General features: G+C 37.1%; 1 protein-coding gene across 3 annotated transcripts; it reads left to right on the top strand.

Annotated features, from left to right (window-relative positions):
* The first annotated feature begins 561 nt into the window (after positions 1-561).
* On the top strand, positions 562-19,246 carry LOC127935766 (cingulin-like). 3 transcript variants are annotated; one of them, XM_052533920.1, is made up of 20 exons: positions 562-731; positions 5,243-6,259; positions 6,665-6,765; positions 7,118-7,187; positions 10,122-10,237; positions 10,336-10,468; positions 11,029-11,241; positions 11,446-11,573; positions 13,104-13,200; positions 13,334-13,537; positions 13,782-13,865; positions 14,021-14,263; positions 15,064-15,234; positions 15,491-15,652; positions 15,827-15,916; positions 16,028-16,111; positions 16,421-16,539; positions 16,632-16,740; positions 16,883-17,046; positions 18,787-19,246. In XM_052533920.1, the coding sequence occupies exons 2-20, from the start codon at positions 5,252-5,254 to the stop codon at positions 18,917-18,919; spliced, it is 3,429 nt and encodes a 1,142-aa protein (XP_052389880.1). In that variant the 5' UTR covers positions 562-731; positions 5,243-5,251; the 3' UTR covers positions 18,920-19,246. The 3 variants fall into 3 exon arrangements, with proteins under 3 accessions (XP_052389880.1, XP_052389881.1, XP_052389882.1); XM_052533921.1 differs by having other exon boundaries at positions 566-731; positions 13,337-13,537; XM_052533922.1 differs by lacking the exon at positions 13,782-13,865 and having other exon boundaries at positions 566-731.
* Positions 19,247-20,605: the final 1,359 nt, after the last annotated feature.

Raw genomic sequence — 20,605 nt, 5'->3', positions numbered from 1 at the left:
TAGTGTGAATTCTTGTGGTAGTTGTCTTTTTAGCAACTTTTTTAAAGGGGAATGGATCGAGAGTTGGACTGAATGTCTGAATTCATGAAATGAGCAGCAGGACAAATGTCTGAATCATTCAGATCAATGATTATGAAAATGATTAAGACAAATTTGTTCTAGTTTTGCAGTTCTAGTGTTTTTGTATGAAAAAGAAAAATAATATTTAAATTTTTGACACGGAATTATATTCTACTAATCCGACAAATCTGTCAACTAAACCCTTAAAAGGACAGAACGTTAAAAATAAAACTTATAACTTTATGATAAACGTTTAGCTATTTTGATAGTTTATTTTTACAATGTGATTATAGTTTTCTTTTTTTAAGTTGTTAAATTTTAAGTTGTTTTAAAACATTCAATTTTAACGGTGATAAACATTGGCATCAAGTTTCTTAAATTGGTTAATGGACGGGCCCTGAATTATTTGTATTTGATTGACATTGGATCTCAGCCAATCACGTGCTCGAAACGGCCGGCCTTGGGACCACTCTCCAGCCAATAAGCGCTCGGGAGGGGCGGATCGATGATGCAAAGTCAACAGGTTGTTCGGAAAAAACGCACTGACAGTTTTGCATGGACTGTCCATCCTCGGTCTCAACGAGGAGTTTTTAATTGAAACTAAACTTAAAAGGAGCTTCTTTATTATTTTGTGCCTTGTGAAGATCAATGTTGAAGGTTTCGGAAAACAGGTAAGCAAAAGGAATGTCATTGTTTACACAGTGGTGTATATTTGCCTTGGGCTTTTTGTTTTTGTTGCTGTTCATGGCTGCGGGTTTGTGTCTTTCACTTGTTATAATCCATATTCACATGGATTCACAATTACGATGGAGTTATGCTGAGCGAAGCAAAGAAACACCTGTTGCTTTGTGTCTAAAGCTGCAGGCTGGATCACAGAAGATGTGCGGATCCAGGTTGGCGTCTCTCCTCTATAAAACAATAAAGTCGGTATGACTTTGACCTGCGTTGATCTCAGTAGGACCGATCAACATAATTGTTGTATATTATATATAGACAAAGATGCGAATTTTAAATATCCCACATGATTTAAAGGGGGTTTTGATCGCATAGGTGATGGTGTACCTTGTTGTCTATATCTTTTACAAAGTCAAAGAACAACACAGCTATACAGTCAGTCAAAATCGTAGCAATAAACCCTTCAATGTATAATTAATGTAACTTTAACCTTGTATATTAAAATAACATGCTGGTTTCGATCCCACCGATACTGACTGACTTGCTGGGTGGGTGTGACGAAATTGGCAAAAAAAGAAGAAAAAAAAGAAAACATTCATTCATTCTGCACCTTTGCTTGTGCTTCCTCATCTCTCTCTAGTCTTTTCTGTTAATAGAGACACTTATGGACAAAAACAGCTCCTCTAAAAAGCTCCTGTCTCGGTGTAATTTAATATTTAGTTCTTGGTTATTTCCAACACTGCAACATAGTGGAGTGTAATTGGCACAGTAAACCATAGCCTCAAACCCAAATTCTATCTTGTCCTTTATAGTATAGTAAACTGGCACATAAAATATAGATAATTAATCAATTAAATATTGCCAATGAATAAGTACACAAAAAAATGTGATCCTTATTGGCATATGCATATTCATATTGATTGAATTGTACTTAAGAATACATAAAAATAAAAAAAAAGGTTATTTAAAGTGTTGATTTCGAAATGAATGTTGTTTTGTTTATATTCTTGTATAGCAGTTAATCAAACTACTGTATTCTGTCAACAAGAACTAGCCAAAATCTATCATATTGCTTTATGATAGTAAGGAAAGTGCTTCAATTATTGTGATTGTCTGTTTAAGGTAACAAGAAAAACTATTGATATAACACTCTAAAATGAGTGTAATTGCATTAAATTACAAAACATCAAAGTAGAATATTAAATATTAAAGAGCACATTACACTTTTTTTTTTTTAATCACAAAAAGTATAATTTATTGCTATTCAAATTCATATGTTTGAAAAGCAGTTTGTGGAATATGTTCATGTTTATTCTGCTCTGACACCTGTGTGAACTTGAGGACAATTTGTCTCAGATATACTAAAAATAATCACAGGACAAATTGGGGGAATGTAATTAAAACATAAAAAAAAAATTAGAAGTTGGTTTGCAAAATGGTCTAGCATAATTCTCACATACAGTAGCCACTTGGTTAAGAGTCTACTTTTTGGGGCCCATGTAAATAAAATAAAATAATATATATTTAGACAACATCTGGTGACAATTTGGAAGTGAAGAAAAAGGCCTAGATGTCTAGGCCTATATTTGGGCTAAAGACTGTTGACACTATTGACATAAATTGCATCTTCCCCAAAGAAGCACCATCCAAGTAAACAATTAATGGTTTAAAGTCAATATGTTTCAGAAACGAGGACCCTCAGGGTACTAATTATTTCAAAGAGAGTGGAAACCGTAAATAAAACCCTAACCAATCTGTTTAGGTGGTTTTTAACAAGAGTTGTTTTCTCAATATGTAGAGTTAAGTCAATGATCGTTTTTCATTTCCATGTGAAATATGCAGCTGAGATGAGTCATGTTACTGTATGTGTTATTATAAACCTGGATTTGATGGATCTCATGATCTGTAGCAGTGCATGCGGTGTTTGTGTGTACACATTAACATGAGTGGTTGACATAATGTAATGCTTTTTATGTAAGTCATGCATTCAGAACTGAAAGTCGATTTCTTGAAGCTTGGTTTGAGTGTAAAGTTCCTCTCCATGGTATAAACTGTTTCAGGGAATTGACGGAAAACCAAAGTGAATCCGAATCATTTGATTTTAAAGTCGACAGGAAATAAATCTATTTTCATATTTGATCATCTGTTAAATTCGAATGGAAGTTAAAGAAAAAAAATCTGTCACTACTTCAAATTAAACGCAATTTTAAATATGCATTATGTTTGATAAATATAGGGTTGCAAAGGAGTGGAAAATTTCTTAAGGTTTCCGGAATTTTATGCTATTTAATTTAAATATGGTGTTATTATTACCGTTTACAGTAAAACTGAGTATCAATAAAAAGATAAGCATGTGCACTAATTAACATGCTAAATCAAAGGCTTAATTTTAGTAGACTAATTATTAGAAATTATATGATTGGATTTATGTGTATGTTAATGTTGCATAAAATAGGTCAGAAATGGGGTGGTGATTTGGTTTATTACAAAGAAATCAATCATCACATACTCTTCTAAGTAGTCAAGTTTATGTGCAACCTTTTGTGTTGTTAATTTTACTGCATGAATGGAAGATGGCACAGAGAACTGGTGATTTAGTCTAGTAACATTCCTCCATTCTGATGCCAGGTGGGAACCAGTGCCTTGTGGAGGTTGAGAATCCCATCCAAAGAACTATCCAGACCTGTTTTTACAAATTTGTACCTTTAAAAAAAATGTGTTTTCTTTCTAAGAAGTATGTCACTTGTATGTTGTAAAATGTACAGTTTTTACATAATTAATCTGCTCCTTAAACCAATGAGAAATCACATGGTGGGTTCCATTTCGCAGGAATGCTTGGAATCCTGCCTATTTGAGGAAGACAATGGCTGACTTTGAGTAGCTAATCACACCTATTGGCTCAACAGAGGCACTGACAGTTATAATGTAACCAAATCCCCCGTTTCAATAAGTTGTTCATTGATAGACCCGAGTTTGTGGCCTGTTATTTTAGTTCTCAATGTCTTCACAGTTTTTACCCCCCGGCGTTATGCCGGTACTTCCGTTTGTGTTAAACACATGGTGCAATGTACTACTTCATGCACATAGCAAGTGTAGTATAATGGTTGACTTTTATAAAGATTGTAGGAAGAACAAGACTTCTAGCAGCACACACAGTATGATGAGGTGGTAAAATGAAGGATTTAGATGATGCCCTGCATAACTCGGGATGTTTTCTGCATCACTTGCTTTGTAGAATAGAGCACATATGAGTCTGTTTAAACACCAGTAACTCAGTTAATCAGCAGATTAGAGTCAAAATCTTTGATCGTTCACGCAAACATGCTATCTGGCGCTTTGATATAATTCAAGGAATGTTCCAGTCACAGTGATGAGCTGTTTTTTGAGATAATGTTAGCTCTCCTGTGTAATGAAACTGTGTTCTAGGAAAACGGGAAGACAGGAAGCAGTGTGGAATGTGCTAGAACCTGCTCTTACCGCACACCTGTTTGCTACAGACAAACAATATCTTTCTCTTTTCTAATGTGAGAAGACTCTCAATGCCTGTGCTGATACCTGATACCTGTGGCATGTACAAAACTGCTTCTCTAGGGAAATTTGTAGTATTAATAGTCCAAAACATGTTTGAAAGATGAGCCCAGATGGAATCTGCAAAACAGAATCAAGTCTGATAGGTCTTAAGTATGCACAAACATATAAAATATTTGCAGGCCGATGCTGAATTTTTCATCTTTTTCTGAAAAAGCTAAGATGCTTGAATTAATTGCTTGCCATTGTGGCTGCAAAAAATCTACCACATTACAAAACTATATTAGTAGTATTCAATATGTTTTTTGTGTTCACTGTGTTAATTTTAGTAGATTTAGTTGATTAATTTTGGTACTAGCTTATTTTATTTAGTTGCCAAGCCGACATTTCAGCGATTTCAGTCATTTTTGTTTATTTCTTTAATCTAGTATTTCTGTTATGTTTAATTTCAGTTTTATGTCAATTAACGGAAACTATTTTAATAGTTTTAGTTCTAGTTAAGAATAACAACTTTGAGATGTTTTTTGTTTTATTTCTTGTGAATGTTTTGTGGGCACTAAACTCCATGCCATGAATCACAAGTACGTTCAATGGGTTGTAAGCTTTATAACCAAGGCCAGATTGTCCAGCTGACTTAGCATAGAAAAAAAAGTGTCTTTGCAAGGAATTTCCAGTAGACAAAAAAAAAAAAAAAAAAAAAAATGCAGAGAATGTAGGTTATGAAAATGAAGTGTGACTTCCTGCATAACCTAAAAGTGATGGAATCTTTTGATCAGACAGTAAATCTATCCCTTGTTTTCCTTTGAAAATGTAAATATGGAGTCTACCCTGATTTAGTTCAATTCATGTTGGGGCTTCTTTATCTATCTGTCCCCTCTTTGGGCTCTTCAAATAGTCCACCAAACAGTGTAGCCTTTTAGTTTAGTCTCTAAATGGGCTAGTGCAATGATTTATTAAATTCTTTGTCTTGTTACCTCAGCGGGTCACAATGAGCTCCCTCTCAGCAGACAGGAAGCCCCCTCTGGACTATGGTGTCCAGATTCGCTTCATCAAAGATTTGGATGACGGGGTGTTCCCAGACAGGAGTCGACTGGCTGGTGGAGTCGGTGGCGTCAACAATGGGACTTCTTCACCGTCTAAGTATGGAGTAGCTGTGCGGGTGCAAGGCATTTCAGGACAGCCGTATGTGGTGCTCAAGGATGGAGAAAAGGGGGACTCGTATGGGGTACAGCTGAAGACTCAACCACAAATCCAGAGCTCAGCCCCAATTGTCTCTCAAACTTCCCCTTACAACACCCTGCTTCTGGGACAAAGGGAAGAGGCTCAGACTCCCCAGGGGTCTTATATCCTGGCTGACCAACCTAGCTGTCCAGATGAGGATTTTGGGAGCCCCTTAAGGAGGCCACCTGGTGACGGACAGGCAGGGACTCAAAGAGAAGCTGAGGCCAGGTCTACAGAACACCTCACCCCTTCTGCTTTGGCTCCCAAGTTGGACAAAAAGGATGATGATAGTTTTAACGAAGCAGGTCTTAGGAAGGTCAGGCAGAATGGTATTGGGAGTAGTATGAATGGGACAGGGCTAAAAGAAGCCTCATTGAATGATGACCAAGCCCCAGCTATAGACACCAAGTCACTGGCTCCCATTAATAAACTCATTAGCCGGTTTGGTGGTGGTAGTACTGGTGATATTTCAAACTCAGAACCCCGAACTCGGCTTCGTCTTGATAGCCAGGTTAGATCTCACAGTGTGGATGCCCTCAACAAACCTACATTTGACCCCCCTCCAACTTCACCAACGATAAACCCCTATGCTCCTATCACTCCAGCTACATTGCCCAAACTCAGCTCACCGAAACCATCAACTGGCAGTCTAGGACGAGACTCCCCCTCTGTGGCTAAAGTGGCTGCTATCTCCAATTCCCAACCCCTCACCTTCAGCCAATCACCAAAGCTCTTTGTACCCAAAGAGACACCACCTGCTGTACCAAAGAAACCAGTGAGTCCTCAAGATATTGTTCTTCTTCTTGCTTGTCTTTTTCAGTGTAACCTTAGAGGTGATTTTTTTTTTTTTTTTAAATAGCATATGCTTAAAAAGTCTGTAAACGTTTTCCCAGCCAATCAGAAAGTTTATCTAGTTAAAAAATGCTCTCTGCTTGTTAATCATTTTGTACATATGGGATTGCTGTGCCACTGAGATGACAAACATGCTTTTGGAAGGTGTTTTTTTTTTTGAGAGGATGTAGTCCTCTATACACCTTTGGTCAACATTTTTTTTATCGGCTAACATATATATTTTTTGATTGCCTTACTTCTCTGAACACCTATTTCAGTAATGTTGTTTAATTAGAAGGGACAGTTTTATGTATGGTATTTCAAAAATAATGCTCCTGTCTTTTTCCAGGTGACCCCTGACCTCATAAAGAGCCAGACCACGAGTACAGAGGACGGAAATGGAGAGGATGCCCAGACCAAACAAGCTATTTACAACATACTTAAAGAAGGGTATGATAATGCTCTTATTTTACGGACACTCACAGTTGACTATAAATGTATTTCACAATATATCCAGTTGGTGAAGTGCAAGACAAACATTATACTACTTTTTAACAGGCTGATATTACTGATTACAGCTGTAATATTGGAAGAGTGAGTCGAGAGATAAATCATATTTTTTTGTGTAAGCTTATACTCCACAGATAGTAACCATGCACTGTTATAATGCACAAGCATCCAACCAGAATACCATGTAAACATGATTTAAAACCACTCAAAACACCCTAGTAGCCATACACCTCTTATATTTTCTTAAGAACATGCCATAATCTAGTCTGTCTCTGGCTCATTCTAACACTAGGTCTATTGAGAGTGAGTCAGCTATCAAGCACAAAGCCAGCCTCATTCATGAAGGGTTCTGTGGGGTGAAGGTAAGCACACTTGTATTAAATAAATCAGTTTGCATTTCCCAGCAGTGAATGGCGCTCAGAAGTGTCTGCTGAATGAGGAAACTAGTGAGTGTGTGTGTGTGTGTGTGCCCATAGTTTGCGTATCGGTCCCTGTTTTGCATGATTGTGAGCGTGCATGTGTTTTGAAAGAGAATGTTACCGAGAAAGATATTTTGAGACCGTGAGAGGAGATAACAGCGAAAGACAAAGACTGTATCTTTGTGAAGAAATGAGCGTGCTTGTTTAAAATGGACAATATTCATTATGGTCATGTATTTTAAAGAGAGTAGGTCAGCTAATACGAGGGTTTATTTAGAGGGGCAGTATTCCAAAAATGTTATTCTGTTTTTCATTTATTCATCCTCATGTTGTTACAATCCCATATACATTTATTTGTTTTACGGAACACAATTTTCATGATTTTGAGGAAAATCCTGGCCAAAGTAATAATTTATTCAGTTTAAATATTAACTTGGCCTGTCAAGCTCCAAAATTATAATAAAAAAGCACCATGAAAGTGGTCCATATATGCTATATTTCATTTGGCTGAAATCATTTGATAGGCTATTCAGGCTATTCACCTGTTTTTTCCCGAAAATGTCGATTGTCTAATTTATTGAATCATGCTTTTGAATTTGATCTTATCTGTGAACATTGATCCAGGCCACAAAATCAGTTTGTTCATTTGTTCGTTCGTGAATTGGACAGATCCATTTGTCATAGTAACACCAGAATATATGGACTGAAAAAAACGCACCTTTTGTGTTTTCATGAGAAAAATGAAAATCATTCAGCTTTAGCAAAAAAAATGCAAGTATGTAAATCCTTTTCATTTTTTGGGCGAATATCTCTTTAAATATGGAGTATCTGTATCATCTTGTAAGTAAACGCATGCACGGCCGTGCGTGTCTGTATAACATTGTTAGCCTACGTGTTTGCATAAGCTTCCTGCATGTGAAATATCCTCCTGCGGTCTCTTGGCAACCGTCGTCTCAACAAGGAAAGCTGATTAAGGCCGCGTGGTTCCATCAATAATTAAGTTACACTGGAAATGGAAGCCTGTGAGGGAGGGTTTCCCCTCAACCTGGGGACCCTCAGCATGTCTGTTTGGGTTAATGGTTTTAATGGACACTTGTTGTACAGCCTCTTACGCTGTCATATCCCACTGAGTGCTCGTCCATGCATGATAAACTCTGTTGTTGTTGTTGTGGTGGGCAGTATCTCCGGGAGACGTTGTGACTGTTGTTAATTAAGCTCATTAGCATGGAGTAAACCCTGTCAGACACTTGGAGATCTATGACAGTGTTTAGACGGTGATTATACACTACTGTTAAAATGTTGGACCGTATTAAGACATTATTAATGTTAACTACAGCTTTTAATGTCATAAAACCTTTCTATCTCAAATAAATGCTGAAAATTAGTCCTGAAGAAATGCATCACGATTTCCACAAAAATATTAAGCAGCACAATTGTTTTTCAAATTGATGGTAATTAAAAAAAATTCATGAGCACCAAATAAGCATAATAAAATGATTTCGGAAGGATCATGTGACACTGCAGACTGGAGTAATGATGCAGGAAATTCATTTTTGCCATCACGAGTAAATTATATAAATATAAAAAAATATATATAAAATATTTCTAATAATTATCTTCATGTCTAATTGTTTTGATTTACTAGAAGTCTACTTCTAAAAAGATTACTTTAATGTGTACTTTTTTTATTTAAGAAGAATAGATCCTGCAACACAAGAGGTCAGTTCAAATGACCTGCTAGTAGCCATGTGTGGTCATTTATAATGATGACAACAGCAGTTGAATGGTCTGATGGGATATCCTAGAGGACTGGGTTATTTGAGCAGCAGATAGCTGCCTGCTGGCAGTGTGTGTATGTTTCAGATCTAATAATTAGCTTTATGTTTCCTCATTAAATTAAGATCAGCCATGTGCAGTTATAAGATAATTAATTTAAAGCGTATCTGTATCAGAACAGGAGTCATTCAGAAACTAATCATTTGATTGACAGTAAGAATGACTAGTGTAGAGTAGATACGATGGCTAAGACAGGATGTAGTGATTCTGGAGGGGATATCTGAAGCTAAATTGCTGCTGTGAGATGAATGTATAGCTCCAAGATAACACCGATCATCCTCCTTGTAGAAATATGCATGTTTGTTTTGAGGCTGCAACTTGTATGAACTAAGCTTCATGTGTTCTGGTTGTATAAGGCTCAATGGTGGCATATTGAAAGACTTTTGTTTAATAGTTTAATTAATAAAATAGAAACCAATCCTTATATGGTTCTAGAACAGTAGTTCAACTTTTATTTTTTCAGGTCCTCTTCATATCCCCCAGTTTGTGAAAACTTGCAAAATCATTTTATTTTATTTGACGCTTACCATATAAGTTGGATAATCGCTTAGTTCTGGTGGTTTCCAGTTGACTACGTGTTGACATGTCACTGTGTGATAAAATCACTTACAAATCTTGTCTGTGGAAAGCTATTCAGTCTTTTAATTCCTGACATAACCATGTTAAGTCAGTAAACCCTGTAACTTTCAAATAATCCACGTAAGATACCAGGAAGGAGTTTTTACGGGATTTACGTCAGGTATGTAAAGCCTGTTTAGCTGCCTTGAACAGTAGCCCTGCTGCCACTACAAGGATGATTTAAATAACTTAAAAGATCATAAGACACACATTTTGACACAAGTGCTTTGATGAAAATATGAACTTCTGCTTCCGTTTCTGCTTTTAAACCCATAGACTTCCATTGTAAATGCATTAGTGTAAGTGTGAATTTTCTTTGCTAATCAACAGAATGCTATCAATAAAGCTTTATTTGTTTCAAAGCCGGATCACTACATTAACTGTTAAAACTCATTGGGGTTTTGTGCTTCACACGGCCCGCAGATCTTAGTGACTGACAGCAATATGAAGACTGAACTTGAGCAGGTGTTCAACAAAAACACACAATTACAGCAACTCCTGGACAAGGCCAAGAGAGAACTGCAGGAAAACCAGGACCAGTGAGTCTCTGTTTGCATTATTAACATCAAAACATAAAGCAAATGTGCATTTCTAACAGAAGATATAACCTTGTCTAATACGTTCCTTCTGTGTTCAGAATGGTGGAGCTGCGTATGGATCGAGAGGCAGCGGAGTCTCGCTTACGGCAGCAGGAGGATCAGCTAGCTCAGCTCCAGGAGGAGCTCAGACGAACGCTGGAAAACTCACATCAGTCCGACACAATGCCACTAGTATGCACACAAACAAACAACATACAGAATGGTTGTGGTGTCTGCCATTACTGACCCTCACTCAGCCTTCTTAATGCTTTAAATACCTAACAACATATTGCACCAAGATGTGTGAATTACTAAGTGTATTATTCATAGTTTAAAGTTTAAATAAACACAAACTCCAGGTAATCAAATTACCAAGGTATGCAATGTTAGATACTCTGTATCTACACACATTGGTGGTGTCTAAAGTATCGATGTCGGTACTGAAATTTAAAAAATGTGACGATACCAGCATTTCCCCTTAGCATTTTAAATACTGTTGTGTGGGTTCTCTAAGACCTCTAACATGCACTCAACAGATATGTTTGTAATTGTGTACAATGATCATCGCGTCACGCTCTTTACCAAGTGCTTACACAGATGCACACTACAATTATGAAGTGACCAAATATTCGCCACTCTGCCACCCAAAGTTGCTCCAACTTATCCATTTAGAAAAAACATTTAACATTTTAGTTTTGTAAGTACATTTATGTTGCATACATATTTCCCTTAAACACAGTTTTTCCCTGCAGGACTTGATGACGGTGCAGGCAGAGCTGTCAGAGTCTCTGATGCTGAAGCAGAAACTGGAGGACACACTGAGGCAGAGAGAGCGAGAGCTCACCGCTCTGAAAGGAGCCCTGAAGGATGAGGTGGAGTCCCATGATAAAGAGATCGAGGCCCTGAGAGAGCAGTACAGTCAAGACATGGATGCCCTGCGTCACAGCATGGAGACTGTCTCACAGGTGAACATGAACATGTCTGTGTCTCTCACGTTCCATTAACATGTAAGAGAAATGTCACTTCTCACATCATGCCTGATGCCTAGGCTGGATCGATTCAAGATGTGTGATCCGTTTTGTTGTCCAAACATCTTGCATCTTGAATGGGTGCAAAGTACAGAATTGAAATTTTCATTGATGCCTTTTTTTCTCTGGCCTTCTCCGCAGTCTCAGCTGGAGATCGAGGAGGAGCGTCAGAAGGTGAACGCCTCCATCCTGGCTCTGGAGGAGGAGCTGGAGGGGTACAAACAGCAGAGCGACCAATGGAAGAAGCAGCTTAACTCCGCCAACCAAGAGTAAGCTGTGTCACATGAAACATCAAGTTTTTAAATATTTATGTGGCCAAAATTTTGCTGAATCCCAATAAAATGGGTGACAGTGGCCATTGTTGATGTGATGTGGATGGGTCCGATGTCAAAGTTTGGAAGTGTTTAATTTTATGCAGATGAGCAGTGAAGCCCACCAATAACGTTCGGGCATCCAGCATTAGGAACAGTGACTATGGGTAATAACCACCAGAGTTGTTAAATTACAGTATTCTAGCAACATATATGTTCATATCTAAGCCACCTTAATCGTTGTTCCAATGTTGAAGTCCATATTTGTCTAAGGAGTTAAGAGACTCATCTGTGATCATATCCAAACAACCTTGTGACCAACACCCTGTGTTAACTTTCAGTGTTATCTTGAGGACTTCAGTAAGTATGATGAATGTTTGGCTAGAATTTTGTAGGCTAAAGGGTCCTTTAGACATTTAAATGGCCTGATGTGCTACTTCAAACTTTGTGCTACTTGTTATTTTCATGCATCCAGTTCACACACACATTTGAGACTGCACTTTTGTTTTTAATGATATTCAGTGCAATATTCAGTGCAAAACCCAGTCTTCAGTGTCACATGATCAATCAGAAATCATTCTAATATGCTGATTTGATGCTCAAGAAAACTTTCTTATTAGAACTTTTAAAAACCACATGACTGATTCTTTGAATAGAAAGTTCAAAAGAACAGTATTTTTTATTTTATTTTTATAATGGACTTCACATTCATTTGACTTGACTTTGGCTGAATATAAAGTGTACATTTCTTTAAAAAAATGTATTTTTTAAAACATACTTCTGAGTGGTATTGCATGATGAGAACAGGGATGTTTTAAAGGACTTTTGAGTTTTTTAGAGCAGGATTTGACTCAAATTAAATCTCATAATCTTGTCCCACAGGTTTTATTATCCGTTTTACGTTGTCTTATTTAGTCTGCATTTCATGTGTTCATGTCTGTTGTGTTTGTTCAGTGTTTATGTTGTCTTTCTGTTGCATGTGTTCACTTCTGGTTCTTGTCTGCCAGACCGGGGCAGTGCAGCGCATTTCAAAAGTGAGACCTGTAGATGCACGACTACTGACACCTCTGGCAGAAGAATTATTTATTAGTTAACTACGATTGATGCAGTGTTTTAGTGTAAAATCTGGCACCCTAAACTAGAATCTATTATCCTGGTTTCAATTTGGCTGCAAGTTAGGGTCAGAAAAACAAAAATCAGAAATTAATTAAATCCTTTAATCTCACTGTCTGAGCTGATGCATCAAATACAGTAACATAGTACTTCTATTAATATGTTGAATGTTCTTGTGCAGGAGATCCAAATTGACGACAAATGAATCTTGATCAAATAGTTTCAGTTCTGTTCCTGATCCTGAAATAACACAGATCTTTCTATTGGATGTTGATTCTTCTACTGGATGAAATCATTGTAGTGGATAGCTGCACTAACTTTGAATGTGATATTGTGTGTCGGTGTGTTTTAATTAGTGTTTGTCTCCCTGGACAGGCTTCTGCAGGCTCAGCAGGAGAAGGAGGAACTGGAAGAGAAGCTGCTCGTAGTTAAGAAACAGACTGATGAAACTGATTCAAACTGTTTAATGAAGGTAAGATACAAATAGAAGTTGTTTTTGGTTCAAAAAGATTTACTGTGCACCTAACTGTGCACTGTGAATGCTGAATTTTAAGACATGGATATGTTTTTTTAGCCTGGTATTAAAGTTAATTTGCATTTTGCAGCAGTGCCAGGATGATTTGAAGAAAGCTCTTTCAGAAGTGGAAAAACAGAAAGCAGAGGCAGCAAAAAGGGAAGAGGAGCTTAAATCAGTATCAAGAGCCAATGAGAATCGAGAGATGGAGCTGAAGGCAGAGATTGATAGACTCCTAGACCAGTCTAAGAAAGACAAAGAGGAACTTGCAAAACTACTGGAGAAATCACAACAGGTAATTCTAGAAACTATGATAATTAAAACCTAACAGGGTGCATCCATATCTGTTTTTGTCTTAACCCGACATATTTAGGAAACGCCACCCACGCTAAATCTCATTGATCTCGCTTGATATGCTGAATTTTAAAGAGGAAATCTGTTCTGATGTATTGGATTTTTTTTCACTTTACTGAGGAGAAGAAAAAGTACTGTAAATGTGATATTTGTTCCCTTATTCTATTTACTTCCTGTTTGTGTAGCCCTCCACATCAGAGCAATCTCAAGAAAGCAAACTAGAACTTCAAGAGGCCAATGCTCGCTTAAGAGAGAGAATAGCACGCATGGTAAAACATCCCTAAAAATCCAAACTAGCCTTTTGCATTTAAGCATTTTGCTTTAAAATTATTGGCATAACCATTTATCTCTTCTGCTTTAGTTTAGTCTTCTATGTACATTTTAGTGCATTTTCTTTTAACCCTCTTTTCCTCTTCATTTCCAGACAAGCCTGCAATCCAGTGTCTCTGACAGCCTCTCAGATGTTCTGGAGGACGAGAACCGGAGCCTGAGGAACCAGCTGGAGGAGTCCCGGCGTGCAGCTTCACGACTGGGTCAGGAGAAAGAGGAGCTCAGCAGACGGTTGGAGGAGAGGGAGAGAGAGAGGGAAGCGCTGAGACGTGGCAAGAGCGACCTGGAGGAGCAGAAGAGGCTGCTGGACCGAGCACTGGAGAAGATCAATAAGGAGGTGAATGTGTGGTTTTTGCTCCGTTGAAAAAATGCTTCTATTTATTATGTTTATTGTTTTTCTTTTTTTTTTTATGTATACATGCACAACTGTTCAAAAGTTTGGGGTTTGTACAAAATACTTGTATGTCCACCAAGGTTGCATTTATTTGATCATAAATACAGTAAAAACAGCAATATTGTGAAATCATTACAAATGATAATAGCTGTTTTCTACACACACACACACGTTTTGTTTTTGTGAAAAGTGGGGACATCCCATAGGTGTAATGGTTTTTATACTGTAGAAACTGTATATTCTATCGCCCTTCACCAACCATACCCCTAACCCTCACAGGAAACTTTGTGCATTTTTAACTTTCTCAAAAAATCCTCATTCTGTATGATTTATAAGCGTTTTGAAAAATGGGGACATGGGTTATGTCCTCATAAGTCCCCCCCTCCTTGTAATACCTGTGTCATACCCATGTCATTATACAGAGTTGTGTCCTGATATGTCACAAAAACATGCCCCCCCCCCCACACACACACATATATATATATATATATATATATATTTAGTTTATTCCTGTGATGCATCATTACTATAGTATTCGGTGTCAAATCATTTTAATGTGCTGATTTGCTGAGCAGAAACATTTCCCATTCTTATGTTGAAAATACTTGTGCTGCTTAATATTTTTTGTGGAAACTGTGATAGATTTTTTTCAGGATTTTTTTTGAATAGAAGCTTTAACAGAATTTATTTGAAATATAAATATTGTGTAATAGTTTCTTATGTTCTTCATTTCTTGCTGTCAGGTGGAGACTATGATGGGAGATTCCCATCAGTCGGTGCAGGTTCTTCAGTCTCAGTTGGATGAATTCCGAGATCGTTCTCGTAGAGAGCTGCAGGATGCTCAGAGACTCAGTAAGGACAGGCTGGTTGAGCAACAGAGAGCACAGGCCCTCCTAAAGACCACCCAGGAGGAGGTGAGACCGTACAACATGGTGTTTATAATGCAAAAAGCAGTAATTCTAGTTACATCCTACATGAAAATGAAGACACTGTCTGTGAGAATATTCCCAGTGCTCCCATCCATCAGCACATTTACAACTATTGTTATTGACTGGACATTTGTGTCCACTGGTCCTTTGATCTGCCTCTGGTTTGAACTTACAACCTTTCAGTTCAGAACTCAATCACATCATAGATAAGATACTCAGTGCTTTGTTCTGTGTTTCTCAGGTGTCCCGTCTGAAGAAAGAACTGCTGTCATGCTCAGAGGAGAGGGACAGCGCTCAGCTGGATAAAGAGCTGCTGAGCAGCCGTCTCAAACACCTGGAGAATGAGCTGGAGACGGAGAGAAGCTCACAGACGGACCGCAACAGAGAGATCCGTCTCATAGAGGTAACTGTATGTTTGGCACCTGGACTTTTGAGTGAAACCAAATGTCTCTTTTTAGGGGCTTTACTGAATGTCAATGTGATCAAGAGTAAGGGGAAAGAAGAACAGGGAGATGGTCATAGGCTCGTTTCAGTGATGTTTGTTAACGTATTTTTTAACTTCATAAAAATGTGTCAGGACAAAGTGAAGACATTAGAGATCGAGTTGGATGAGGAGAAGACTGGTGCAGAACTACTAAATGAACGCGCCACTCGCAGTCGAGAGCAGGTACACAGACGCACAGTGTTTAAAGGCTGCTTTTTATTCGTCATATTTATATTTATGTTTGTAAGCACAAGCTATACACAAGCAAGGATATTGATTAAAAACAATTTCTAGGTGGATCAGCTTCGTTCTGAACTAATGCAGGAACGTTCAGCCAGACATGATCTTGAGATGGATAAGAGCGCACTAGAGAGACAGGTACACACAGATACCTTTCTAATAGACTTGGTTCTAAAATAAGATCATTATAATTGCTTTAGCAAACATTTATTTATATTTATATTTATATATATATATATATATATATATATATATATATATATATATATATATATATATATATATTATATATATATATATATATATATATATATACACACACATACACACACATTTACTGTATATGTATGTATATACAGATACACACACATTTATATGTATGTATGTTTAAATCCTTCATTCTGTCATCGCTCTATATTTCATCTTTTATCTCTCTTGGTCGCTCAGGTGAAGGAGTTAAAGTCTCGTATTGCTGATATGGGCTCTCAGACTCGTCCCTCTGCTGGAGTCACTATGCTAGAAAACAAGATTCAGGAGCTAGAGGACCGTTTGCGTAGTGAAGAGAAGTACAGAATTGGACAAGCACAAACACAATCAGCACATAACTGGATATTAATAGATAAAGCATCCATGTATCCATTGTGTTTTGTGCATTTAGAGAGAAAAACACCATTGTAGCAGCTCAGAGGAGACTGGACAGGAAACTTAAGGATGTGACGGCCACCCTGGACCAGGAGCGAAGTCAACATGCTGAACAGAGAGACCAGGCAAGCGCACACACATTTAAAGATGCATGTACTTTTCATGTAGGGTATGTACTACAAACTAGAAAGATAATTTTTTTTATTGATGTTAATTACCATTCCTGTAAATGTATAGACGTAGCTGTGTGTGTTTGTGTCTCTCCAGCTGTCTCTGCGAGTGAAGGCTCTAAAGCGGCAGCTGGATGAGAGCGAGGGGGAGGTGGAGCGTCTGGAGGGCGTCAGGAGGAAGGTTCTGCGGGATCTTGAGGAACAGCGGCAGCTGCAGGAGGCACTGCAGGTTAAAGTCAACTCACTGGAGAACGAGCTCAAGTGAGTTTTCTATCAAATATCCATATCAGATCATTAAGAATACTGTATAAATATATTATATTTATTTTTAGAAGATATACAAACCGATTTCAAAAAAGTTAGGACACTTTAAAAATTGTGAGTAAAAAAAGGAATGGAATAATTTAAAAAACAAATCTCATAAATTTATATTTTATTCACAATAGAATATAGATAACGTATCAAATGTTGAAAGTGAGACATTTTGAAATGTCATGCCAAATATTGGCTCATTTTGGATTTCATGAGAGCTACACATTCCGAAAAAGCTGGGACAGGTAGCAATAAGAGGCCGGAAAAGTTAAATGTACAGATAAGGAACAGCTGGAGGACCAATTTGCAACTTATTAGGTATAATTGGGTATAAAAAGAGCCTCTCAGAGTGGCAGGGTCTCGCAGAGGATCACCAATTCTCCAAATGCTGCAGTGAAAAATAGTGGAGCAATATCAGAAAGGAGTTTCACAGAGAATATTTGCAAAGAGTTTGAAGTTCTCATCATCTACAGTGCATAATATCATCCAAAGATTCAGAGAATCTGGAACAGTCTCTGTGTGTAAGGGTCATGGCCGGAAAACCATACTGGATGCCCGTGATCTTCTGGCCCTTAGACGGCACTGCATTACATACAGGAATGCTACTGTAATGGAAATCACAATACCATTGCTGGCTGAAACTCTATAGGTCATAAAAGAAGCCATATCTAAACATGATGCAGAAACTCGGGGGTTTTCTCTGGGCCAAGGCTAATTTAAAATGGACTGTGGCAAAGTGAAAAACTGTTCTGTGGTCAGACGAATCAAAATTTTAAGTCCTTTTTGGAAAACTGGGACGCCATGTCATCCGGACTAAAGAGGACAAGGACAACCCAAGCTGTTATCAGCGCTCAGTTCAGAAGCCTGTATCTCTGATGGTATGGGGTTGCATGAGTGTGTGTGGCATTCTAGAACAACAAGTGCTCCCATCCAGACATCATCTCTTTCAGGGAAGACCTTGCATTTTCCAACATGACAATGCCAGACCACATACTGCATCAATAACAACATCATGGCTGCGTAGAAGGAGGATGCGGGTACTAAAATTATCAGCCTGCAGTCCAGATTTTTAACCCATAGAAAACATTTGGCACATCATAAAGAGGAAGTTGCAACAAGACAGTTGAGCAATTAAAAGCCTGTATTAGACAAGAATGGGACAACATTCCTATTCCTAAACTTGAGCAACTTGTCTCCTCAGTTCCCAGACGATTGCAGACTGTTATAAAAAGAAGAGGGGATGACACAGAGTGGTAAACATGGCCTTGTCATTTTTTGAGACGTGTTGATGCCATGAAATTGAAAATCAACTTATTTTTCCCTTAAAATGATAAATTTTCTGAGTTTAAACATTTGATATGTCATCTATGTTGTATTCTGAATAAAATATCATTGCATTCTGTTTTTATTCACAATTTGTACAGTGTCCCAACTTTTTTGGAATCCGGTTTATGTCATAAGTGCATGATGTGAAAAAGCTTGAAAACGTCTGAGCTAATGAAAATGTAGTGTGCTACTTTTAGCAAGATATGTCACCATTGATATCAAGTGTATTTAGGACTCAGTTTATTTGAATGAACATTTTTAATAGTTGTTTTTTATTAACATTCTGGCCACTAGAGGCTGCACTTACAGTCCTAAACTGCTGATACTGGTCTGTCTACTATAATGTGTGTGATGGTTTGATAGGAGGAAGGTTCAACAGTCACGACGCCCAGTTCTGGGAAGCACCTTGAGTTCTGAAGAAGAGGAGAGTTTCTTAGACTCAAAAAGCATCACGTCTATTCTAACTGAAACCCCACTTCAGACCACCAACTGTTAAAGCCTGTTAAAGAACGACTGTGGGGGAAAATGTGGTTTTGCATACACTCGATTTGAGTTTTGGTGGTTTGGACATGAATGATACAATGGTGTGAGTGCTGCTGTTTTCAACAAAAAGTGATGTCAGGTGTGTGTTTGCATTGGTTGATGAGATATACAGGGTTGAAAGTCTAATAAAGCAGTCCGTGTAAAGATTTTTCAACCAAAAGTTCCTTTAGTATTGTTGTGCTAAAACTGGTTCATTCTGAAAAATTGTTTGTTCTTACTGTTTATTAGTGTCATGTTGTTTGTTTTAGGAAGACTCGCAGTAAATTTTATTTGTATAAAATGTTACGGTTTTTGACATCCTTAGTCATATTACTGAAATTCCCTGTGGTAATTGGAAACCAAAATAATGAAGGATTTTATCTTTATACATGATGGAATGTATAAATCATAATGTCAAGTGTTCTCTTTATTATCTTTAATGTTACGCACTAGTGCAAATTATATTGAAGGATATTTAGAAGGCTTCTTTTTGTGTTGCTTTAATTTGAGAATTAAACTTGCACTATTAATGACACCTTTTGTGCCAAGACAGATAAAAGAAAAAATCTTTTGATGTGATGGCATTGAAATATTTGCCTTCACTTTTCATACATTTAGAAAGCTAATAAAAAATTAAGCTGCTTTTTTGATCATATTACCAGAGACCTATATGTTCTATACTGTATATTCAGATTTATCACAATGTATTTACCTCTCATATAATAATTTCTAACTATTAAAGATGTGATTTGAAACACAATTTCATAATACACTGTACAATATTAGGTATGTATATACTGTCCCATGTTTAAAGTTCATTCTTCCTCTACACAGTAAAAGTAACTTTTATTACATTACTTTAATGTGTTTTCATTTTACTGCTAAATTTTCTAGTAATACTGCATCTCCCCTTTGTTTTTACCATAAACTGCAAACATTTTTGTTCATCATGCTGCTATAAGGGTTTAGCCTTAAAGTAAACCATTTTATATTATATAGATTTTCAGTTATTGGTGTAGAGAAATGTTTTGCCCATTAATGCTTCAAAAAAAAACTTTAAACTGTTTGTAATAGTGTATGGATAAGTGCTATATAAAGTGCTTATAAAGAAAAAGGCCAGTGTTTTTCAAGTATAAAATATTAGGCTGCAGAGACCAAATGGTATTTTTGATATTTTAATTATATGACCCGCACCTGTATATGTGTTTTGTTTTTGTTTTTTTGCAAATATGATTTATTTTTAAGCAATATTCTTATCAGTTTTCTATCAGCTGTGACATAAATCTGTGTGTTTTTAATATTTTATCCAAGGGCATTTTTTTTTTTACCTTTATAGAGGGCATTCTCCCACTAAACTCATTTCAAATGCTTACACTTCATCTATAAATTCAAACATAATAATGCGATTATCTTTATTATACATTATCAAATTAAACCATTAACACTGAAAAATATTTTTGAATATACAAACAAGAAATGATGGTGGAAATTATACTTTTCAACGAAACGCCAGTAGGTGCCAGTAGTGAGCGTTTAATGAGTGAGTCATTGAGGCGTTCAATTCAAACCAACAGCAGATTCATCAGATGTTATTGCATGGGATAATAAAACTTTTGACTCAACCGATTCGTTCAAAACACGGAAACAATCAGCAATGAAT

This window comes from Carassius gibelio, chromosome A19 (assembly GCF_023724105.1).
Source record: "Carassius gibelio isolate Cgi1373 ecotype wild population from Czech Republic chromosome A19, carGib1.2-hapl.c, whole genome shotgun sequence".
NCBI lineage: Eukaryota > Metazoa > Chordata > Actinopteri > Cypriniformes > Cyprinidae > Carassius > Carassius gibelio.
This window is presented reverse-complemented; position numbering and strand designations above follow the sequence as displayed.